Below are 25823 nucleotides of genomic sequence, written 5' to 3'. Positions count from 1 at the left end.
TGTAAGCTGAGCTGTATTGAGGGAGACGTTGGGTGATCTGATCCCCTCTCACGATGACACGACTTCTCAGCACTCAAACCGATCAGATGTCCCTCTTTACCACTTAGAGTCTGTCTCAGTATGTAATAGTGAGAGTTAAGAGGACCAGAGGAGACCCAAAATGAACAGATCAACACAAAGACCAAGTTTCAAGCTAATCAGACAACATGGACTTTACAACTCTATTATTAGGTAAATTAGACGTGTTGAACTTTTGTGTGTTGTTTGTTTGGTCCATAGTGTTATATTACAATCTACTCTACTTACTTCTTAATTCTTCAACTTTGTCTGCTGTCTTTCCCCAGTCAAATCTGAAATCAACTGTATATGCTTGGGTGCTGTTAAGATGAGTGTTTGAAGTAAGTCATGGCTAATCCAGAGGAGCTGGAGTCCACAGCAGGTGTAGATGTTGGGGCTGATATAAATGGAGGAGCTGTTCCTTGTAGAGACACAACACAAGCAGATGGTCAGGTAAAACAACTCATTTATGTTTGCATGTGCCAGTGAGGCTTCAATTATCCTATCGGCCATATGGACTGATTAAAAAAAAAAAAAAATGGTGTAGGATTTACTTTTCACTCAGCTAGTGAATTGCTAGTAAATTTCACAAAGAAACAGTAATAAACAAATTAAATACGACAATGTGAAGTAAAAAGACTGAAATAGGATTTTCTTGTAAAATGCACTCCAATTATCTTTTTTACAACTTTGAAAAATGATTTCTACAGTGTAGTATTATTCTGAGATCTCACCCTTGATCATGATGAATTGTTTTTGATTTGTTGAATTGTTATGATGAATTTATTTCAAAATAATGTAAATATTGACATCAATGACAAAACATATGGAAAGCATTTTCTTCTCCCTTTTAAAATTTAGCTAATTTTAGTATTAGCATTTACATTATTTTCTTTGATGTCCCATCAGAACAGATCCAAACCACTAGTTGAGAACCATTTACAACACTATTTAATCAGTTAATTGAAATAAAGCTGAAATAAAATTAAATATAAACATTACATTAAATAAAATTAAACTTAAAAACAAATTTTAAATGTTGAAGTGCTAATATTAATACAACTAGCATTGGAAAAAAAAGAGAAAGGCATAAAATGACCAAACCAAAAGTATAAAAATAAAAGCTACTTCAAAATATAAATAAATATAATAGTATTTAAATGATAAAACAACAGTGGGTTGACATAAAAAAACCAGAACATTATCCATTAATTTTACTGACATTTCCGTCAATGATAAAAATACAACACGATGCAGTGCAAAGTAAAAAAAAGTTAATTTCTTAATGTTAATACAATACATTGTGCCCTAATTTTTTTTTTTTTGAAAATACCATCTAAGAAAAATCTACACTGTTAGACATTTCAAAGGGTTTTTACAGTAACTTAAGTTACTGTAATTAAGAGTTACAGTAGCAAACTGTATTTGATTTATCAGTATACTACTGTAATTCATTCATTTTAATATAGATTTCATTAGATTTTATAATTTTTATATAGAATTCATTTTATTTTTACTCTACATAGGTACTACTGGCATTCAATTAAAACAGACACAATAATTGCAAAATATCAAATTCTTTATTTAAAACATAATGGGGGAAAAAAGACAAGCAGCCAAATAATACATAGCCATCTGCAAAACCCAGGTGCTGCTCCAAAACGTGGCCACCATCTTTGCTCACCATCCACTTTGACAGAAATGTCTTCTCTGAAAAACAAGCAGAAGAAATAACACACTTTTAAAAGGCAAACCTCACATAGAATACACAAATCTCTCAAAACCATAGTTGTTCTCTTACCATGAATTATCAGTCTCAGGGTGGCTGGCCTGCTCATGTCTTTCTTGATGCTTCATTGCAGTTGCCTTTAAAACAAATACAAAAAAAAAAATCAGTAAATCTTAAATTCCATTAAAAACTATAACAAACTAATTCTAAAACTAGAAAGACAGCTAGCCATAAAACTTGTATAACTTAGCTAACATACAATTTTATTTGCTCAGGGTACTGGCCAACATTAACTACTAACACCTGAACTAAATTTCACATTAGTAAACTTAATGTTAATACAAGATAAGCGTTGCTCGTTGAAATAATTTTAATTCGGTAACTTAACTTAATTCAATAAGCTGACAAAAGTAGTTTGAAAGCGCAGTTTACCATGGTAAAGTTCTGTACCCGCCATGTTGAGGAGTAAAATGTTAAACTGGTGTGCAAAAATCTGACACAAACACACAGACAAACGTACATATATTTTTACCTTGCTTGCTGGTCTTATTCTCTCGTAAGGTGCATCGACACACAGCGTAGATGTTCTCCGGAGCTCTCCCACTCTTGCGGGTTCATCCCCGGCAAAACCCCGCGGCGCTGCCCCGCTACTTCCGTGTTTTCCTCGGAGGCGAGTGGCGCGGCGAGGCGCGACTCGATAAAAAGCAATATAGAACCCATTATATATACTATCCACAGTGGACCCGGACAGTAATGTGATGCCCCGGTATATTTCTGATGTACTCCCAACGCTCTTGCTATTTCTGACACGAACAAACGGATTTTCCAATCATTAGAAGCGATGTAACACATCAGTCAGTCCTAAGCTTTTGCGGCGTTGTAGACACGGTGCAGGGCAAATTGTGTCAATCCAAATGTAAGAAATGAGGAAAATAAAACGACCTCAGTATAATGGCGCCAAAGAGACCGTTACATGAGTATACAGCAATTTAAAAAATATAGTGAGTCTCTGTATGTGGGGTCTGACGTCACGGAAAATTCCCATGATGCAAAGGGTATTACAGTTATTTACTGTAAAGGGAATTTGCAGTATTATACTGGGTGATATACAGTAAATAACAGAAATTGCAGAAATGTCTAACAGTGTATATAAATGATACTTAAGGAAGAATGCTGGTTCACTTTTGAGTGTTCATGCTTCCACACAGGGTACAACCGATCAGATACATCCTGAGAAAATAGAGGTGGTCTCTGTAACTGAGGATGACATTCCTTCTGTGGATACCCCGACCCTGCTCAAGGCCAGTCCGCTGGACAGTTCAAGTGCCAGTCCTGCACCAGATGACAGCACCGTCAAACCAACCAAAGACCCTTTAACAGAAACCCCTTCAGCCCAGCCCAGCCTTTCAAAGCCAGTTACCAAAGTCCAGCCCTTTGTTACAGGTAACAATATACATAATGTGTATTTCATGTTGTACATAGTTTTCTCCTGATATTGATTTGTACAAAATTAATAAAACAAGCAACATTAGCACAATTTATGGCTGTGTGGCTTATAATTACATTCATAATTTCTGAATTTTACATAACCCTTCAATAATGCTGTCAGAAGCATTAGTCCAAACTCACCCAAAAACATTTTAGTCATGCGATACATGAACACTAATTAAGTTTGTTGCTGTCAAGGATTTGCACTACATAGTAAAATACACAAAGATATTCTGTATGTTTCTGTAGCTCAACTAGTAACACGTGATGCAAACATCAACAAGTACATATTGATAAAATGTATCAAGTGTCTTCTAAATCTATACATATGAATCTCTCCCATCTCATGCATCTTATCACCTCATGAAACTGATATCAAGAGGATAAAACACTTAGGGGGAGACTGTTTGCACACAGGATGGAGATACTTATCGGGGCCTGTGTCCTGCTCACCCTCACTATTGTGCTTGGAATTGGATTGGGCGGTGAGTAAATGTCTTTAGGGAGTACTCAGTACACCCAGAGATGTACACTAACACTTCATTGGGTTTTGGAAATTAATATTTTACTTGATTAAAAATATATGAGCTCTTCATAAACGATGTTCCTTGGGTACCTGGTTTCATGTGAACTAGTGTTATAGGGGACCATATACTTTAGTTTAGATTAGTACTGAATGGTTTAGTGTTAGGGACCCCAGGGGACCTTGTGAAGATTGGAAGTATGGCAAGGTGGGTGGAAGGGAAGCTGGAGGAGCTCTAGATCATAACCAACACTTCTTATTACAGTGTTTTCAAAAAGTCAGTGTAAAACAATATTAAATATGTGTTCTGAGTTTGTCACACCACAGAAAAATGCATTATTATCCACCCAGTCAAATATGAATGATAAAAAAATGCCAAGTAAATGAAATAATGTATCAAAATCTTTAAAAAATAAATAAACGGTGTTCTCTGCTCTCAAACATTGGGGGCGTGTCCGCTGTCTGCGCTGAAACCACTGCCTACTCGTGGGAAAGCTCTCGCCTCTCAACTGTCAAATATCGCTACAACCTGAATGGATGACCGAGCTGTTTTTTAAATTATCGCAACCAGGCAATAAGCATTTACGTGATGAAGGCATAGCTAGCTAGCAAACTGTACTCTGTAGCTAATAATTAATGGTAATGATAGTTACTCGCAATGAAGCACTGATGCTAGTGCACTCTAGTTATTTTTAAGCCTCGTTCAGACTGTCAGCCCAAATCCTATTTTGTGCATATCCGGATGGAATCGGATTTGAATAACTGACTGTCCACACAGCATATCGCAACTGTTCATATCCTATTTGTGTGTCCATAAGCCCTCTTTCGTTTTTACTGAATGTGCATTGGTTTCTATGGTAATGCCGTTACGTTGTTATGCCTACGCTAAAAACAACAGTAAAAGCAATACAGTTTGCAATACAATAAATGTTGTCTGACCGTCGCGGTTGCGCTGTATTATTATATTCGTCTTGTGAGGCAGCGGCAGAAACGCAGGAAGCTTGAAATGTGTTGCTTTATTCCTTGTTGCCGTCTCCGGCCGTTTTATTTTTTGGTCTCCGCTGCTTTCAAAACACAAAGAGGTACGTATACTAGCAGTATATTGTTTTTTTCCGCTTGACTTGCACTTCACAACGACACAAGCTTGTTTCTGCAGAGATGTTCAACGCGTCTGATGTGTTTACATTTTATGTGGCATGAGGACGTGAAAAAGCTACGCTAAATCCGACCTGACCGTTCAGACTGAAGCGGATTTCCAGAAATTTAAATAGGATTCCAAACCACATACGAATGTAGCTCAAAAGGGAGAAGCCGAATATTCACCAGAAGAGGCGGACAGCAGCTCGTAAGTGTTGCGATACTTAGTCATAGATCTGTTGTTTAAATTATTTACCTGCTGTTGGGAAGGAATACTTTCGTTTCCTTCTATTTCTATTCTGCATTTTCGTTGAGGTTTCGTTGTTTGATTGCACTTTCTGTTAATTATAATAATTTGCACCTCGGCTAAGAAGGAACCTGGATCATTTTCAGTGCTCCTTGCTAGCGAAGTGTTAGTTTTCTTGAGTTATTTGCACAAGGCTATTGGCTGGGCCAATCAGAAGCCGCCACAGCGACTGTAAAAGTATTTAAACTGCCTGTTCGCTATTACAAGTCGGGAGAAGCCGAATATTCACCAGAAGAGGCGGACAGCAGCTCGTAAGTGTTGCGATACTTAGTCATAGATCTGTTGTTTAAATTATTTACCTGCTGTTGGGAAGGAATACTTTCGTTTCCTTCTATTTCTATTCTGCATTTTCGTTGAGGTTTCGTTGTTTGATTGCACTTTCTGTTAATTATAATAATTTGCACCTCGGCTAAGAAGGAACCTGGATCATTTTCAGTGCTCCTTGCTAGCGAAGTGTTAGTTTCGTCTTGAGTTATTTGCACAAGGCTATTGGCTGGGCCAATCAGAAGCCGCCACAGCGACTGTAAAAGTATTTAAACTGCCTGTTCGCTATTACAAGTCGGGAGAAGCCGAATATTCACCAGAAGAGGCGGACAGCAGCTCGTAAGTGTTGCGATACTTAGTCATAGATCTGTTGTTTAAATTATTTACCTGCTGTTGGGAAGGAATACTTTCGTTTCCTTCTATTTCTATTCTGCATTTTCGTTGAGGTTTCGTTGTTTGATTGCACTTTCTGTTAATTATAATAATTTGCACCTTGGCTAAGAAGGAACCTGGATCATTTTCAGTGCTCCTTGCTAGCGAAGTGTTAGTTTCGTCTTGAGTTATTTGCACAAGGCTATTGGCTGGGCCAATCAGAAGCCGGCCACAGCTGTTTTCACGGTAGTGTGTTAGGCTGTATTTATCAGAGGTCCGGCGCTGGCGGAAGCATCAGCGAAGCGTTCAGCCTCCTCGTGTGAAGACAGGCGAGGGTAAAGACCATCGACTTTTCCTGCGCGACTTTAACCGAGCAACGACTCCGGCGACACACTTAAGTATCTTTTCTTTTTCCCCTTCCCTTACACACTCTCCGTTTCCATCCTCTTTCCTGCCACCTCTATCATGTGTTTCCAAACTATTCCGGTTCTCTCTCAACCACGCTCTAACGTCCCACGCAGACGGCAACGTAATCCTGCTAACCTGCGCCTTATCTCTACCTCCTTCACTACACCTCTTTCCTTCTCTGTGGGTCTCTGGAATTGTCAGTCAGCTGTCAACAAAGCTGACTTCATTTCTGCTTTTTCTTTAAAATCCACGCTCAGCATCTTGGGCTTGACTGAGACCTGGATTCGTCCAGAAGACTCAGCAACCCCAGCTGCTCTCTACTAATCTCTCTTTCTCTCACACCCCGGCAAGTTGGCGGGGTGGAGGCACTGGTCTGCTCATTTCTAACAATTGGAAATACTCAACCCGCTCTTCCCTATGCAATTACAACTCATTTGAATCTCATGCCATTACTGTATCAGCTCGATAAAACTCCAGATCGTGGTCATTTACCGTCCCCTAGCCAAATTCTAGCCACCTTCCTAGAGGAGCTGGACGGGCTGCTGTCCTCTTCGTGGAGGATGGCACTCCACTCTAGTCTTTGGTGATTTCAACATTCACCTAGACAAGCCTTATGCTACAGACTTCCATGCACTCCTAGCTTCGTTTGATCTCAAACGCCTTACCACTACTAGCACGCACAAATCAGGCAACCAACTTGACTTAATTTACACACGCAATTGTACTGCAGATAACATTCTGGTACAACCGCTACATACTGGACCATTTCTTCATTACATTTACATTACACTTTGCTTCTCCTGTGCCACCAACCCCTACCAGTTACTTTTAGACGAAACCTGCGCTCCCTTTCTCCTTCCCATCTTTCCTCTGTGGTATCCTCCTCTCTTCCTTCACCCACCCATTTCTCATCTCTGGATGTAAACGCAGCTACTGAGACTTTATGCTCTACCTTAACCTCTTGTCTAGACGACATTTGTCCTCTCTCCTCTAGGCCCGCACGGGCTGCTCCTTCCAACCCCTGGTTATCCGAGGTTCTTCGTGAACATCGGACTACACTCAGAGCGGCAGAGAGAAAATGGCGCAAATCAAACGATCTGTCGGACCTCAGTAGGTACCAGTCTATGCTCACATCCTTCTCTGCTAAAGTCCACACTGCCAAATCCTCACATTTCCGCAACAAGATCGACAGCGCTCCAGACATGCGTAATCTCTTCAGAACATTTAATTCCCTCCTCTGTCCCCCTCCACCTCCTCCCTCCACCTCTATTACAGCTGATGACTTTGCCACTTTCTTTACAGACAAAACTAGATCAATCAGTGGTCAGTTTTCACCTCCACGCACACAGGACCCTCACCCTACCACATCCACTGCTAAAACTCCCATCTTTTCTTTCTGTCCACTCACTGAAGCTGAAGTATCCAAGCTTCTCCTCTCCAACCATCCTACAACATGTCCTCTTGACCCAATCCCCTCACACCTTCTCCAAGCAATCTCACCCACACTCTTACCTGCACTCACACACATCATCAACACATCCCTACTCACAGGTAACTTCCCCACTGCGTTCAAGCAGGCTCGGGTAACCCCACTGCTCAAAAAACCTACATTAAACACTTCTCTTATAGAAAACTACAGACCTGTCTCTCTCCTTCCGTTCATAGCGAAAACACTTGAACGAGTTGTCTTCAACCAAGTCTCACTGTTTCTTTCACAGAACGACAAACTGGATGCTAAACAGTCAGGTTTCAGGAGGGGCCATTCAACTGAGACTGCGCTTCTCTCGGTCACTGAAGCCCTGCGAATTGCAAAAGCCCATTCCAAATCATCAGTCCTCATTCTGCTGGACCTATCTGCCGCTTTTGACACTGTCAATCATCAGATACTCCTGTCCACCCTCTCATCACTGGGCATCTCTGGCATTCCACTTCGCTGGTTTGAATCCTATCTCACTGGTAGGTCTTTCAGGGTGGCCTGGGAGGTGAGGTATCCAAAGCACATACACTGGTCACTGGGGTTCCTCAGGGATCAGTTCTTGGACCCTCCTCTTCTCCACATACACTACATCACTGGGTCCCATCATACAGGCACATGGATTCTCATACCATTGCTACGCTGATGACACACAGCTCTACCTCTCTTTTCAACCAGATGATCCAACGGTAACTGCAAGGATCTCAGGTTGCCTGGCGGACATCTCGGCATGGATGAAAGAACATCACCTGCAGCTCAACCTGGCAAAGACTGAGCTTCTTGTCCTCCCTGCCACTCCGACTCTACAGCATGACTTCACGATCCAGTTAGGTTCATCAACAATAACCCCATCAACTTCGGTCAGAAATCTTGGTGTAATCTTTGATGATCAGCTGACCTTCAAAGACCACATTACAAAACTGCTCGATCTTGCAGGTTTGCACTATATAACATCAGAAAGATCAGGCCCTTTCTGACAGAGCATGCTGCACAACTTCTTGTCCAGGCCCTTGTCATTTCTAGGCTGGACTATTGCAATGCTCTTCTGGCTGGACTTCCGTCTAATACAGTCAAACCTCTACAAATGATTCAGAATGCAGCGGCACGACTGGTCTTCAACGAGCCCAAAAGAGCCCATGTTACACCTCTCTTTATCTCCCTGCACTGGCTACCAATCACGGCTCGCATCAAGTTCAAGACACTGATGCTTGCATATAGAACAACCACTGGCTCAGCACCCGCTTACTTGCACTCTATTAACAAACTACATCCCTCCAGAAATCTGAGATCTGCTAGTGAGCGACGCCTCGTGATACCATCACAGAGAGGCGCAAAATCACTCTCTAGATCATTCTCATTCACCATTCCTGGCTGGTGGAACGATCTTCCCACCTCTATCCGGAATGCTGGATCCCTGTCAATCTTCAAGCAACAACTGAAAACTCATCTCTTTCGACAGCACTTGACTTCATCCTAAACTTAAAAAAAAAAAAAAAAAAAAAAAAAATTATCTTTACTTATTCCTTCCTTTGGTAGTTTGTATTTATTTGAACAATGTCTGAGACTTGGTGTTGCAAGCACTTCGTATGTCTGATTGCCTCTTCAAGATTAATCGCCGATGTATTCCCCAATTGTAAGTCGCTTTGGATAAAAGCGTCTGCTAAATGACTAAATGTAAATGTAAATGTAAATGTCAAACGGATTTGAACAAATCGGATTTCATGTAGTTCGGATTTGGGCTGACAGTCTGAACCAGGCTTTAGTGTTAGGAGAGAGGCAATGTTCAGTGGCTCCAGTGCGTCATTGTAACAAATAGTCCACAGGAGTCGAGCGTAGTGAGAACCCAAGTGCAGCTTTATTTACAAAAGTACAGTGAAACTCTGGAGGACCTGAGCCATGGAACAGAGGCAGACAGTGAAACCGTGGAGCAGAAGTCAATCAGGTCAGATTCATAGCAGCATGGAGCCATAACGGAGCAGGCAGAGCAGGACAGAAGGGTGGTGCCAGCAGAGCAGGAATCCCAAGGTGGAGCAAAGACATGGACTGTGACAGGACAGGCAGAGAGTTTTTGAGCAGCTTCCATAGCTGCAACATGACAGGCAGAATGTTCATAAACGGCCTCTTTGGTCGTGACAGGGCAGACTATGAGTTCATGAGTTCAGGCGTGGTGGTCTCTTTTGGCCGAGGAATCAGGCATGGCAGCCATCTTGGCTGGGGACTCAGGCGTGGCGGCCATCTTGTGGCGAGACTCTTGACTGGCCTACATGACGTGAGCAGGCTCTGGATTAGCAGGCGTGATGTTAGCAGACTCTGGCTTGGCAGGCATGATGTGAGCAGGCTTTAGCTTGGCAGGCATGACGTGAGCAGGTTCTGGAGTAACAGGCATGACGTGAACAACTCCTGACATGGCGGTCGGGATGTGAAAATGCTCTGGTGCAGAGAGTACAGCACAATTGCGGGGCTCCTCATCCTCAACTCCCAAAGTAAGAGGGGAAGCAGCCAGCAACAAAGCATAGTCAATATATCGCTCCATGACCAATGAATCTTTCCCCCAGGCAACTGAAAACAAATGGGTTCATTTAACCCATTGTGAAATATGTCCTTAAGGGACACACAATTAAAAGCCACCAAATGGTACAGTCCACAAAAGTCCTCAACATAATCCTCTATTGCCCGGTCAGTTTGACGTAGGCAGAGGAGGCGAGAAACTGCTGGGTTCATGGTGCTGGTCGCGTATTCTGTAACAATCAGTCCACTGAAGGCAAGAGTAGTGAACCCAAGCGCAGATTATTTACAAAAGTCATCCAAAAATACAAACATAATCCAAACTGAGACTTGACTTGACTTGAACAGACTTGACTTGGCATGAACAGACTAGACTCACTGTCAGCAGGTTACAACATCAATACACGATGAGAGACAATGGCAACATGAGGGCTACTTATAGCAAACACTAAGGTTCACATAACAAGAACCAACCAATGAGCAAACAGAACTGAGAACCACATGACAGGAAAATAACCAATGAGGAACAAGACACATGACTAGAACAACCAATCACAAATGACACATACACAAGGCAGAAATGCATGAGGGCAAGGGAACACTAACATGACACTAACAGCATGAATCAAATTACAAAATAAAACACATGAAAACAAGAACATGAAACAAACCCCAAAACCAGGCGTGACAGTCATCAAGACATGATTTCAGGCCTGCCCAAAAAATTGTGAGAAAAATGGTGAGAAACTGATGAAAGGTGCAGTAAGTGTGTAAATTTTAGCAGCATCTAGTGGTGAGGTAGAAAATTGCACACATAGAAGCTACGGAGGCCGACACAGGATAAAGATGTTGTTGTCTGACACAACGGTTTCTTTACAAAGGTAAATTAAGGAATTATATTTACTTAATTATTCAGTAAACCGACGTTATTGCAAATTTTATTATTACTTGTTCGTCATTGTGTCAGTGTTTTATTTGCAAGAGCAACATAGTGATGAAACACGCTCTGTAGAGCAGTTTGTCCGTTTAGGGTTACAGTGCATTTCCAATGGCACGTAGCGAGCACAGCGGAGTGAGCGTTTTCAATTGATTCCTATGGAAGTTGAGTTTAAACACACGCACGTGCATTATGGAATTGAAAGCGGCACTGAGAAAGCGCTGAGAGTGGCCGAGAGTGTCAAAAATGCTGGCCATCCCTCGACTTTATGCAAATATCGAGCAAAAAACGCTGGGTGACAACCAATCGCTGTTAAAATAATAATAAGAAACGCAAACAGGGTGTAAACATGGTTTTCAGAGGCGCTCTGCCCTAAATTTGACACTCCCCAAAGCAGTGGCGTTGTAGCGTTGCCAGCAGCTCGGAGCGCAGGTTTGACGCTGTTAGTGATGGGATTTATGGCTCTTTGAGGGGATCCGGATCTTGGCGATCCGTTCCTTTCAAAGAGCCGTTCAAAAGAACGGCTCTTTTTAAATATTTAGTCAGTTTTAAGAAGCCAGCTTGGGGGCATCGCAGTTTATCCTGGAAATAATCACTGGGAGGAATGATGAGGTGAGATTTGTAGTCAAATAATTAAAACTCAGATATCACCAATATCTGAGTTTGAATTATTCTGAAATATTGATTATTACCTCATTTGTCATGTGTGGACTATATTCCATAGGGTTGCATAACATCCCTCTGCTTAGACAGTGACATCACTATTTTGGATTTACCTTTAGTACAAAGTGTGTGTATGTGTAAAGCTACGTTGACTTATGTTATTCATACAATACCTACTCACAAATAAACATCAAAAACAAAGCCGGCTGCAATAAATTTCTGAGCAAAACAGCTTTTACTACAAACACTTCCACACAAGAACATTGTTGTCACACAAGAACATTTTGATAGAATACAAAAAATATTTAAAGTTTTAAATATACTGTAGATAAAATTAGAATAAATAAAATGGAAATGTCTACATACAGTCCACTATTACTGGCGATGTGGTGGGCCCAGTGGGGTCAGAGGCTGCTGTGGCTGCAGTTGCACTTGATGTGGAGGCAGAGGAGGCAATGGACACATCAGTGTCACTGTTGTTGTCTGAGTCTGGCTCTGCTCTCAAACCTGTGACCTGCAGTGTTGGGTGTTGAGTCTTCAAATGCCTGTGTAAATTATTTGTTGACCCAGACTTAAATGAAATGACTTTTTGACAAATGCTGCATGTAGCCTTACTGTTTTCTCCGCGAGAAAAGTGCACCCAAATGCTGCTCCTTTTCCTCTGGCTCATTTTCAGACGTGTCACGTGTGTGTCTTCTTCCTTCGAACGACCCGCTATTACTGACGTTGGCACTGAGACAGAGAGGCACTCGCACGTGTTTTTTTTTTTTTTTTTAAACTCCGCTCCTACCCAATGACAGAGGCACGCAGGAATTTTTTCCACTGGAGTACTCAAGTGAAGGATGCGTGCACAACTATCATCATGCTGTTAGGCAGTAGCCCCTCCCCCTATAACTGTTCTGTCTCGCGGAGGAGCTAATTTGTGTGCATCTGTGTGAAACAAGCATAGGAAAAAAAGAACGACAGAAAGAACGGCTCCCCCCCAGCCGCGACTCGGCTCCCATCGTTCATGTTTATGAGCCGTTCAAAAGAATCGGTTCGTTCGCGAACGTCACAACTCTAGACGCTGTAGTAGAAATGCACCGTTGTAGTAACATGACGGCGCAACATAGCGACTTCCATGTAAGGGGACCCGCAGTGTATGTAGATAGAAATTGACCTTTTTCACATTTCCGGGTTTCTCAGCAGTGGAAGTCGTCATAGTTGGGTAAACTTTGAGAGCAGTGAATGGGAGAGTACCACAAAAATATTTTTTTGCATTCCCATTTGCTCAAATAGAAAAAGAAAAACTCCACGATAGTGTTTTCATGACTTTCAAAAAAAAAGGCCAAAATTCAGAGAGACTGATAACAGCAGTCAGAAGAGAGAACGATGTCAAATTTACTGTCCCTCCGTAGACGCTGCATTAGAAATACCCTCACATTAGCGTTAACTAGTTTTTTGTCATTTAATACAAAGTATAGTGATATAAATGTACATGCATTTAAAAAAAAAATCGAAATATAAAAAAAAATTGCATTTACGATGCTGTTAACCATTGAAATGCATCATCATAGTCTTGTGAAAAGGGTCCATTGCTCATTCTAAGGTAATAAAAACATAACGGTTATTATTTAAGGTCTTTATGCACCTCTGAAAACATAGTTGTGTATATTATACTGCATTTCTGTCAATAGATCCTCCTAAATATTACACACTGCACCTTTAAAGGTCTAACTCCAAAATTCATTGCTACATAGTTCACAGTCTTGGTAACATGTTTTTAGCAATATATTTCTAACACTTTTAATGTGTTTAGTTATCTGAAATTCCTTTACACTGACTTTAATATGGTCATGAACACATTGAGCATCATTGTCAGATATTAAATAATTCATTTGGTAAATTAATTTTTGAATATTAAAAATTAATAATTTTAGATTAAAATAAAGCAATGTATCATCATTAAAAACAAACATGATCTAACAATGAACAAAAGTACACTTAGAAATAAACACTGATCACCCAAAAGTTTAATTTAGCCTATGATCTGCAGAAGAAGAATTTCATACATATTTGTAACAATATGAGGATCAGTAAATGATGATAATTTTAACTTTTTTGTGTGTAAAATATGCCTTTAACTCTTACATATTCTTCCTAACACAGACTCCAGCAACCCAACACTCATCTATGCCATTATTTTTGTTATACAATTTAATACCAGTTATTCAGTTATCAGATAAGTATTTTTCTAATGAGCTGCTTTAAAGTCAGTGTAGATTAAGGTAGGCTATATTTACTTTTACTTAAGTATGACAATGGAAAACTTTATACAACGTAGAACACACCCTTAGCAAAGATGAACCTACACAACTGCATTGAATAATTAACAGATTAGACTGGATTAGATTGCACAACCCAGGATCTACAAACCTTCATAAGATGTCTCCAACTCAGGTTGCACAATCCAGTACAGGCCACAGCCTTGCATTATGGTATCATCTTACTGTATAGTCTTAAAGTGGTGATGTTTTACTTTCATTGAAAGTAGTCAATGAATTCATGAGTCACTAAGCAATGAAACAATGAATGGAAGGATTTACTCACAGTGTATTGTGTCGCTGTCATGTTTCAATTAAAGATAAATGCATGTAATGAAATAAATTACCACTAATCCCACATAATTATTTAATTCTCATATTTCCACTTTAGTTGGATTAAGCTGTACAGGGAAGTTTCGATGTGCCTCTGGGTGTGTTAGCATGTCTGCACAGTGTGATGGGCACTTTGATTGTGAACACGGAGAAGATGAGCTCAGCTGTGGTGAGCACCAGAACACTTAACATTAGCTTTAACGTTCTGTGCTGTTGTTGAATGTTGCTGTTCATATGTCAAGTGTCTATCTGCCTGTGCAGTGCGTCTGAGTGGGAAGAGCTCTGTACTTCAGGTGCTCATTGAAGGCGTCTGGAGGACTGTTTGCGCTGAGAACTGGGACTCTGAGCTTTCTCTCTCTGCTTGCAAACAGCTTGGCTATCTGAGGTACTGAATGCCATCAGGTCTTGACTGAAACCCCCTCCTTTACACACCCTTCCTCTACATATTTGTCCGATCCCACTCCTGGAAGGATGCAGAGTTTAGCTCCCCAACCCCTATTAAACACAGCTGAAACAACTAATCAAGGGCTTTAGGCTTACTAGAAACTTCCAGGAAGGTGTGTCGGGGGAGGACGGTGGTCCACCAGGAGCCAACACCTCTCTTTATATGATGGAATAACATACCCGACATGTGAAAACAGCACAATCGTAACCAAATCTTTAGGTGTGGACTCAAGACTAGGAATTTTGTAGATAAATCATGACAAAAAGCTTGTGCTGACTTGTTAGGTATTGCACTTTCATGGACAGCACCACCTATAGAAATCTGTAATAACCAATTCTGACTGTAGCTCTTTCTAGCTTTTAGCACCAGACTCAACATAGACCAGTCAAACTACAAACATTTTAAGCTTTTGGCTGAGATTTTGTGAAGTTTATCCATTGAAAACTTTCTAAAAATGACATAGACATCTGATAAAAGGATTGGGATACATTGATATTTGATGCTACACTCAGTGATTTATTAAGTAAAAAGTACAGATATCTTACCAGAAAATGACTTTGGTAGAAGTTGGAGTCACCATTTAGAATATTACTTGAGTAAAAGTCTTAAAGTGTGTGATATTTATTGTACTTAAGTATGAAAAGTATTTTTTTTTAAATATTAAACGTACTTAAGTATTGAAAGTAAAAGCACAAGTAAAGGCAAAATGGAAAAGGAGCATATATATATATATATATATATATATATATATAAATGTTCATACTGAGTAGCAAGATTGTGTTTAGTTTTAACTCTTTCTTCCATTTTGTATCTTTGGGTAAGAATAAGAATCTGCATTTGAAGTGATATTTAGATGTATTTACACAGTTCGGTGTAGCTCAGAGGGGATATGAATACATTTAACCTGCAGTTACAGATGCATAAATAGGCCTAATGTTTTGTTTTTAACATAAAATTAATTCAAACGGCTGATTCATTCAATAAGTAAACACCGTCCATTGCTCAGAGATGCAAAACAGTGCTGTGATCTTTGTTTGGAACTTTTTTTTTTGGCAAAATTGAGTTGTCTAAAATGTAAGTCATTTAATGCTAACTTTATTAAACTTGTATAAAATGATTATTACATTTGTTGTCATTCTGATATCTAGGGGAAAAACGGAGACGGTCCTCACTGCAGAACACAAGATCCAGGGGGTGTGGTTGGATCTAGATCAAACTCCTCCCACCTTACATTTACCTAAACCTACCCGTCTCCACCCCCTGATCCCTAAACTCACCCATCTCCACCCCTAAACCTACCAATCTCCACCCCCTAGATGTGGATCCAACCCCGCCCCCTGGATCTTTGTTCTGCAGTGAGGGGCTACTGGAAAAACGGCACTCTTTGTGTGATATAAATTAAGTTAACTATATTAAATTATATAAATATAAAAAGCATACAGAAGCATTTTTGCCGTCTACAATTTGAATGCCTTGAATTTTGTTTTAATAGACTAAATGACATGCGTGCACTCTCTGTGTGTGATTTGGTGATATACTTCGGAAATACCAGATCGCACAACAACACTTTCCATATTATCACATATGATATACTGTATATCGCAGACCCCAGACTCGACTTCATGAGACTGAAATCATGCGCGGTTGTGTGAGCACTTGTTTGCACATAAGCAAAAGTGATTTTAGGAGTCTAACTTGCAAGTGCCAGACCACTGATTCGTCAAACCTTCTTGTGTGCAATTTGTGTTCTTCTGACTTTATTTTGTAGTAAGTAACGAATATGCGTTAGGGAATTGTATCAGAGTAAAAGTATACATTTTAATTAGGAAATGTAGTGGAGTAAAAGTGAAAGTTGGCTGAAATATAAAAACTGTATTATTACTTCGTTACATTACACCACTGGCTACACTGCACACTACCAATATGCTACTGCTGATACCATAACGCCATCAGGTTTTAATACTTTTCTTCTTCTCTCCGTTAGATATGTGGAGTCGAAAGCTCTTCCTCTGTCCTCTATTGAGCAGGACTTCCAAAGTAACCTGGTGTCAATATGTATGAACAACACAAATGTCCAGCAGGCCATCAAGATACACAACATGACCAGTTTCAGGTATAACACCCCCTCTTCATAATTACAGTGTTTGCAAGGCAGCAGTATTCTAAACATTGTCCAGAACTTTGTAAATAGTTTAGCATTTGTTCATGTACAGATCACTTTCAAGCAACAAAGATCAAAGTTCAATTCCAACCCTCCTTCAAACTGCTTGTCCACTTGTTGCTGGATGTTCCTAATTGCTGCTTCAGGTGTGTTTGATCAGGGTTGGAGCTGAATTCAGCACTAATGTAATGATCATAATGATCATAATGTAATAAGCACTAATGTAGATCTCCAGGAACAGGAGTGAACACTCTTGACTTAAAGTGCGGTCACATAGGCTGCATTTGAGTAGGTAGGCTATTTTCTGAATAAGTAATTACTTAAGGAGGGCAGAAAGTGTATGTTCTATAGCAGGGGTACCCAACCCTGTTTTTGGAGATCTACCTTCCTGCAGAGTTCAGCTCCAACCCTGATCAAACAGGACTGAACCAACTAATTAGGATCTGAAGGAGCACTTGATAATTACAGACAGGTGTGTTTGATCAGGGTTGGAACTGAACTCTGCAGGAAGGTAGATCTCCAGGAACAGGGTTGGGCACCCCTGTATGAATGTAATCTGGATGTACTACATTTGCCAGTCAGTGACTACATTTACATGGACATCAATACTCCGATTTTAATACGATTAAGACAATACTCTGATTAAGAATCTACCATGTAAACAGAGATTTTTGATTACCTTAATCCGGCTAAAGTCATAATCGAAGTAAACACAAATTGAATTAAGACGTGGATTATTCCTATTTTAGTCGCATTATTGAAGTGCAGTACAGACATATACACACCTTAATCAAACTATTACCGTTGTGTAGGACTTTTCGCCGCATTTTGCGACAGGATACACATACGGCAGTGGTCAACCGTTTGACGGCAAATAAAAGAGCTTCAACACCGCCGTCGTCTGTATGCACGTACAAATAATTAACTGCACTTGAAGCTTTCATAAAATTAAAAATAAAACACCCAAAACTGTATATGGCATCATTACGAAGACAAACTATATTTTTATATGTGAAATTCTGGAGGGGACGTCGGATGGCATTGCATGTTGACATAATGACATGTGCCATTAATCAATCTACTATAACATGTAAACGGGAACATGAAAGGATTATTCTAAAAGCAACTCATGTGAACACCATCATAATATTGTCTTATTCAAAATAAGATAAATAATTAGATTACTGTTGTCCATGTAAACGTAGTCACTGTCATGTGACCTACCAGCATCAGTTGCGTTGCCTCACAGTCACTGCCAATCTTCTGCAGTGGCCTTATGGGATAGTAAAATGTCCATTACATGCACATTTCAGAATCATGAAGTAGTAGGTCATTCGGGTACTTTTTGCTTATTGTTTTATGACTACTGTAAATTTGGACATACTTCTTTTGTCAGATACTGTTTTTTACCTATGATACTATATAATAGGGAAGTATGCGATTATGGAATGCAGCCATAGTCTATTGTCCATTGTCAATACACCTTTCAATGCAGAAGTAAGCTTTATTCATTAGCCGCTTTGGGTAAATACAATAGTACAATTGTACAAATACTAGTACAATAACCAAGTGCACTAAATGGTAATCTGTGCTACAAATCAGTGTTTAAGATTATACTAATAAATTATAATAATATAATAATAAGTACCAACCAAACAGCATAAATAAGGTGGATAGTGTAGTGAAGTATAAAGCACAGCTCAAACATACGTCACATTCAAACAAAGCAGCTTTCTGTTGATCAATGCATAGAGTTTACACGACCAACGTGAACCTGATGTGATATCTGCTTGTAGCGTTTCGCTACTGATGAACCAGACGTTCTCAGTCGCTCTGTAACTTTATTAAAGCTAGAACTGAAGGAGGTTACTATTTTTGCTGTACCCACTGTCATATATAGATCAGTGGCTGTAACCCACACACAACTGGAAACACACAAAAAAAGATAACACTGCTCTCTGCTCTCCTAACTATCTCTGAACTCTCTTTTTAGCCTGCCCTACCCCCGCGCTGGCCATCTCCCCCACCCCTTAAAGTGAATGAGGTCTAACAGCTATAACCAGTTATTGCTAAATGAACATTGCTGAACATTATGACCTTAACAAATGTCCTTCACATTTGTAACAACATCACAGCATCTACATATATCTTCCTGTTTCCAAATTGATTTATTCAAGTTTCCAAAAGATACAACAGAAGCAAACAGAAGACACGGTAGAAAAACGTCTCTGTTATTTATGTAACCTTGGTTCCCTGAATAGGGAACAAGATGCTGCGATGGCATCATCGCTATAGGAAACACCTCCAGTGTGACGAATGTCTGAAGCCCTTACCATCACACCAATTCATTGGCCAATAGCGCTTAGCACTGCTCTGTGCATATGTCACGTACGCTAATATCAGCATGCTACACGCTATTTCATCAGATTTCCACATGACAAAGGAAGCGCTATCAAAAGTATGGGAATGGCCAGCATCGCAGCATCTCGTTCCCTATACAGAGAACCAAGGTTACATATGTAACCGAGATGTTCCCTTTCATAGGGAGCACAGACATCTTCCATTAAAGACCCCTTAAAGAAAGCCTAAGAAGTAACCATTCACTCTCGTAGAATGAGCACACACCCCTAGAGGCGAAGTCAAGCCACATGCCTCATAGGCCACAAAGACAGCCTCCACTATCCAAGGTGACATTCTCTGTTTGGTGACAGCAGACCCTTTGTTCTTACCACCAAAACATACAAACAACTGTTCAGATCCAAGCCACTGGGCTGTGCGGTCGACATAGATCTACAACGCCCTCACCAGGCAGAGACTCAGAAGTTGAGAAACGTTAGAAACGTACTCAGGCCTAGGTCGCAGTAAGACTTTAATCAGCCCTGGGGCAAAGTCCATTCGAGAAGGGCTGATAGAAAGAGCCTGCAGATCCCCAACTCTCTTAAGAGAGGATAGGGCCACCAAAAGAACTGTCTTAAGGGTCAAAAGTTTCTCTGACACAGACTCCAATGGCTCAAATGGATGGCCTGTCAGGCCTTACAAAATGACAGATAAGTCCCAAGAAGGAATCCATGCCGGGCGGACAGGCCTAAGCATAGCTGCGGAAATGTATTTTGAGCAGGGGGTGCTGTGAAATAAAACCGTCACGTGACGAGAGTGATGCGAGACACTATGATCCAAAAGCGCAACTTTTGTCAATAAAAGTTTCATTTCTTCGTTTAATATAAGCGACATCTTTATTGTTGCTGTGTTTTCATTAAAAATAAATAAATAAATATGACAATGAACCACAAACTAAGCATTTGTTCTAAAAGAGGGAAAACACCTTATTTATTTGGGTTACAAAGGCTATATCCGCCTTATTCATTTTGTTAATAAAAGTTAGATGTTTAATATAGGCCTATGCAAATTTGCCATTATATTATTTTATGGCTGATGTGTTTTAATTAAGGCTAAAAATAAACGACAAACGATCGTTTTAAAGAAAGGGGAAATCCAAAGACCGTTTATTTATTTGTGTACAATACGGGTAAAACAGATTTCCCTTCATATTCATATTGTTAATAAAAGTTCAAAGTTTAAGTGAATTTGTCATTGTACTGTTTTGTTGTATACCCTTTATTATTATTATTATTATTATTAATAATAATAATAATAATAATAATGAGCCAAACTAAGCATTCGTTTGAATTGGAAAATCCAAAAGCCTTTTATTTATTTGTTACAACATGGATATGTCTTTATTCATTCTGTTAATTAAAGTTTTATGTTTAATATAAGCTACTTTGTAGTAGCCTATTGCTGATGTTGTGTGTGGGATTTATTGATTTATTTATTTTTTCATTAAGAGTAATACTGAATCAACCTTAAGCAATAATTTTGTTCCAAGAATAGGGAAGATCTAACGTTAAAGATCAAAATAAGCGCTGCAGATATGAGAATGCAAGATTTCTGCTGAGGTAAATAGATGCTCTTGATCTTTCTCTGCTGTCTCTTTGCAATGGCTGTAGAAATTGTCGTTAATTCTTGATTTGGGTACGGCACAGACAGGTAATAATATGATCAAAAAGTCATGGCAACAAACGACTTTCACAATCAGTTTGATTCAAGTTAATTCGTGTTTTACTGTTGCTTATTGTCATTGTAGGCTTAGGCTTCTTTTTTTCTATTAATTTTAATGAATATACAAATTAACAAAATTAGTTTTATTTATTTTTTGTTACAAAATTTTCATTTATTTATTTTTAACACCGCACCCCCAGCACCCTCAATTTTTCTTGGGCTACACGCCAGGGGGTGCTGCAGCACCCCTACTTCCCGCGGTAATGGGCCTAAGCCATCTCGACCCCTGCATGAAATGGGAAACTAGAGGGTGACGTCCAACGGAAACACCTCCCATGGGTACGTGCTCAGCAGATATGGCTGCCACTTAAACCTTAAGAGTGGCAGGGCCACCCCCTTAGAAAAATGACTTTGAAGAAACTCCATTACCGAGCCTACAGGGCAATGGACTGGGTCCAGATTGCGTTGCCTACATTAGGACGCAAAAAGCGTCCACTTAAGAGCATACAAGCGTTTCATGGAGGGAGCCCTAGAATTAAGAATAGTGTTGGTAATCTCAGCCGAGAGACCAGAAAACATTAACGCAATCTGCTCAGGAGCCACACCCTTAATCTCCAATAAATCCGGACGGGGATGCCAAATCATACTCCGAGCCTGAGTCAGTAGGTCGTGTCTGAGGGGAACCTCTCAAGAAAGGCTGTCTAACAGACTGACCAATTCCAAGAACATTTCTGAGGATAAAGACTGGTCCTGGGCCATTCGTGGGCCATAGCGTCAACACCCAGAGACGACGGAGGAGACAGGGAAGACCAGAACGGGCAATGCGTAGTCATGCTCTGCCATATGAGACTCACCACCTGGGGGTGCAATCTCCGTTCTCCGGCCTCCAAACTCTGTCTTAAGAGTAAGTCTGCTCCTGAGTTCAGGTGACTTGGGACATGGACTGCTCTGACCGACAGGAACTTGGTCTGCGCCCAAAGAAGAACACGTCTTGCCAACCTGCGCAGGGGGCGAGAGCGTAATCCTCCCTGATGATTTAGAAATGAGACCACAGCCATGTTGTCCGTCCTGACCAAAATGTGACAACCCCTCAATTGGGGTAAGAACCATTTGAGTGCTGCCAGCATCTCCAAACGGTTTATGTGATTCAGCTAATATCAGCCAATCATTTAGGTAACTCAACACTCGGACACCCTGGAGCGACAATGGGGCCAGAGACGTGTCCATTCACCTCGCATTCAAGGAGGCAGTTCAAATGGAAGGATACAGTATTAGCAAGCTTTATTAAAAAAGCAAGCCTGAGGAGCTTCCTGTGTCTCTTGATGATCTGGATGCAGAGTACGCAACCTTAGATTGATGGTCACGAACAAATCCCCTGTTCAGATAGAGACAGGATGAACTTCTGTGTCAGCATCTTGAAATTGCTTACTCCAAGCACAAGATTTAGGTCACGCAAATCCAATCAAATGCAAACCAGTCACACTAGAATTCACAGCATTAGTTCCAAAACGGGTAGTCACCGTAGAAGCTGGATGGTGTAACCATACGACTGACTGATCGTACCTCATGAGGCCCCGAGACTCCTGAGTTGCGGGGAAAAACTCTGAAACAGGAAGTAGATTACTAAAATCAGGCAAGCCAGCACCAGCCACAGAACTGGGAGCTTGGATGTCAACATAGACCTTGCACCAATGGCCTTAGGGCTATCCTCTCGATTTCGGAAAGCTAAGTCACGGAGAACAGTCCAAATCAGTCCGAACCGCAACAAGCAGCGGAACAGCTGACAGAGAGGCAAAACACACTTATAGGTTGCCCACATTCATGCAAAATTTTCAGCTTAATGCAACAGCAGAGCTGAAAAGAACATAGTAATTAGTCATGCAAATCACTGCTTGGTAGCATGAAGCGCCCAACGTTTATAGCGCACAATAATGTATATGCTGCAGTCACATAATGCAGCCAGTCATGTGAGGCGAGTGTTGGTAGCATAAGCGCAGCATCAATCACATGAAGTAGGCTGACCATGTAGAGCAGGGGTACTCAACAGGTGGCAGGATGCGGCCCGTCTGCATTAATTTTGTAGCCCCCATCATGCTGAAGATTAATGTATGTTTATTACAATTTGCGCTCAAAATATTAGGCAGTTAGATTGTTTTAATTAAATGTATACAGTAGTAAAAGCTGCTCAGTCTCTGCCAGCAATGTAACTAACGTGCAGTTAAAAAGCAACAGGCGGCACGCCCCAAACAACTTAAAAGACAAGCGTTGTCCAACAAAAGAGGACATTTAATAACATGATTCTACATCAGCCGAGTGTTTGAAATGACTTCATTTTGTGAGCTGATGTGCGGTTTTTGTCACAGAACCAGGCAGATAATATATTCTATACATAATAAAGGCTATGTCGATTAGCATTGGATTATAAATATACTTTATTATTATGAAAATATCAGAAATGGCTTAAAGAACACAGATAAACCATATATTGTCGCGTCATATCTTTACCATCGTATACGGTTGGATAGTAAATAAATAGCCAGTTAGCTAACAGATTCAACCACCCATGCAAACTTGTTAATAAATGACAGGATTGTCTATTAAAGCCCTAATTACACAATGTAACGTTCAAATCTGCGTTCACGCTGCCGCTAATCCAGAGAGAGCAGTTTACGTATATGAAACATCTTTACAAAGTCTTTTGTATCGTTATTTTTGTGTTACAGACATTCAAATAATCACAGAAGTACTGGAATAAAAGTTTATAGCCTGCTGTCTACAGAAGCGATCAAAATAGAATAAATGTGACTCTGGACCACAAAACCAGTCTTAAGTGTCAATTTTTCGAAATTGACATTTATACATCATCTGAAAGCTTTCCATTGATGTATGGTTTATTAGGATCGGACAATATTTGACCGAGATACAACTATTTGAAAATCTGGAATCTGAGGGTGCAAAAAAATCTAAATATTGAGAAAATCACCTTTAAAGTTGTCCAAATGAAGTTCTTCGCAATGCATATTATTAATCAAAAATTAAGTTTTGATATATTTACGGTAAGAAATTTACAAAATATGTTCCGTGAAGATATTTAGTAAATTTCCTACCGTAAATATATCAAAACTTAATTAGAAAACTTGATTAGTAATATGCCTTGCTTAGGACTTCATTTGGACAACTCTAAAGTCCCAATATTTTGATTTTATTGGGACTCTAAAGTCCCAATATTTTGATCAATAACAGATTCAAGTGCTTGGTGCCCCCTTTCACGCTCTTTGAATGAAATGCTTTCACAGCTGCTATGCTTTTCATTTCTGACAAGCACAGGAGATTAGTATGATCCCACAAAATCTTAAAAAAATATATATAATTAATATTTTGTAGATTTACTCAGCATGCATAAACTGTTCCATTTCTGTCATCATTTTCTCACCTCCAATAATACAAACTCTTGATTTTCTTTCTTCCATGGAACACAAAAGGAGGTCGTCTTAGTCATATGATACCTATTCCTCATGTTTCCAAAAAATAGGCCTTCTATCTTCTTTTTTCCCAAAACAGAAGTGGTTTTAGATTAATTAAGCCCATTATGGCATGCCATTTCTTAACCATCTATATCATTTTGTTGACTTCTCTTTCCCCAGTAAAACCCAGTGCAATCTGGGGATGATAACAACACTTAGGTGCATAGGTAAGTAATATCAAATGTTATCATTTACAGGTGCAGTTACTTTAACAAAATTTCTGCAAAACTGTCATAGCGACACATGAAGCACAGCTCACACAAAAGTCATTTTCAAAACAAACAGCTTTTAGTTGGTCAATGTGATGCATCTAAAAATCTGCCTTGATACATTCCTCAATTACATAGTTTACGTTCTTCATTCCCGCTCTGAGATAAATATTCAATATCAATATTCAAGATTGTTCACAATCCTAATGTTTCATACATTTAACATTATAAAGCTTAATGGATGTTTTTTTTTTTTTTTTTTTTTTAATATTAAAGGTATTTTTTCTTTGATAATTTAAATTATTTTACACCTAATGAACAGGACATTTGAGTAATTAATATCATTAAAATGAGGTTAACTACATGACATAAAGACTCCAGACTTTTTCAGTCTTCTAGAAAAAGCAGGTCACCCTCATGTTGGCGCCACCATGTTTATGTCACATTACCAGGTGTGTCGACTTATTATAATAACGTTAAAAATAATATTTACTAGTTTCATTCACATGCCTCAGCCTGTGTGCGATTCACCCCTCTAGACTTAAAAAATACCAAAATATATATATATATTTAGAATATCCAGAGAACAAAATAAAAGATAAACAGAGCTTTGATATGAAGCGGCAACTGTTAATTAAAAAACCTCATACATCCAGGCCAATAGGGGTCATTGTAGAGTTAAAACTATAATAACGACTTTCTTCCTTGTAATTGCTTGCAAAAGTTTATATCTCACAGTTCAGACTTTTCAAAACTGAGTTTATATCTTGCTATTGTGAGTTATAAATTTGCAATTGCGAGTTGATATCTAGGTTTATATCTCGCAATTATGAGTTTTTATTCAGTACTCGAAATTGTGAGAAATCATGACTGAATAGCAAGAAAAAAAAAGTCAGAATTGTGTGAAAAATTTTATTTTTATTTT

General features: G+C 39.7%; 1 protein-coding gene and 1 long non-coding RNA gene across 4 annotated transcripts in view; one reads left to right on the top strand and one right to left on the bottom strand.

The window, feature by feature from the left end:
* Window positions 1-25823, top strand: part of tmprss3a (transmembrane serine protease 3a) — a 28932-nt gene continuing 3109 nt past the window's right edge. For 2 of the 3 annotated variants that reach the window (XR_009272833.1, XM_058787348.1), the window contains exons 1-8: window positions 1-231; window positions 345-510; window positions 2995-3229; window positions 3655-3759; window positions 14559-14669; window positions 14762-14885; window positions 16930-17058; window positions 24810-24856. Coding sequence is in view for 2 of the 3 variants with exons in the window: in XM_058787348.1 (XP_058643331.1) it covers window positions 406-510; window positions 2995-3229; window positions 3655-3759; window positions 14559-14669; window positions 14762-14885; window positions 16930-17058; window positions 24810-24856 (856 nt within the window). In the remaining variant the exon portion in view is untranslated. Of the gene's footprint in view, window positions 232-344; window positions 511-2706; window positions 2842-2994; window positions 3230-3654; window positions 3760-14558; window positions 14670-14761; window positions 14886-16929; window positions 17059-24809; window positions 24857-25823 lie in introns of those variants that run through there. The other variant, XM_058787349.1, reaches the window with a different exon arrangement.
* On the bottom strand, window positions 1654-2453 carry LOC131547073 (uncharacterized). Its single transcript, XR_009272834.1, has 3 exons — window positions 2319-2453; window positions 1859-1923; window positions 1654-1767 (listed from the first exon to the last, which is right to left on the bottom strand). It is a non-coding gene; the product is annotated as an uncharacterized LOC131547073 (long non-coding RNA).

This window comes from Onychostoma macrolepis, chromosome 09, assembly GCF_012432095.1.
Source record: "Onychostoma macrolepis isolate SWU-2019 chromosome 09, ASM1243209v1, whole genome shotgun sequence".
NCBI classification, from domain to species: Eukaryota; Metazoa; Chordata; class Actinopteri; order Cypriniformes; family Cyprinidae; genus Onychostoma; species Onychostoma macrolepis.
This window is presented reverse-complemented; position numbering and strand designations above follow the sequence as displayed.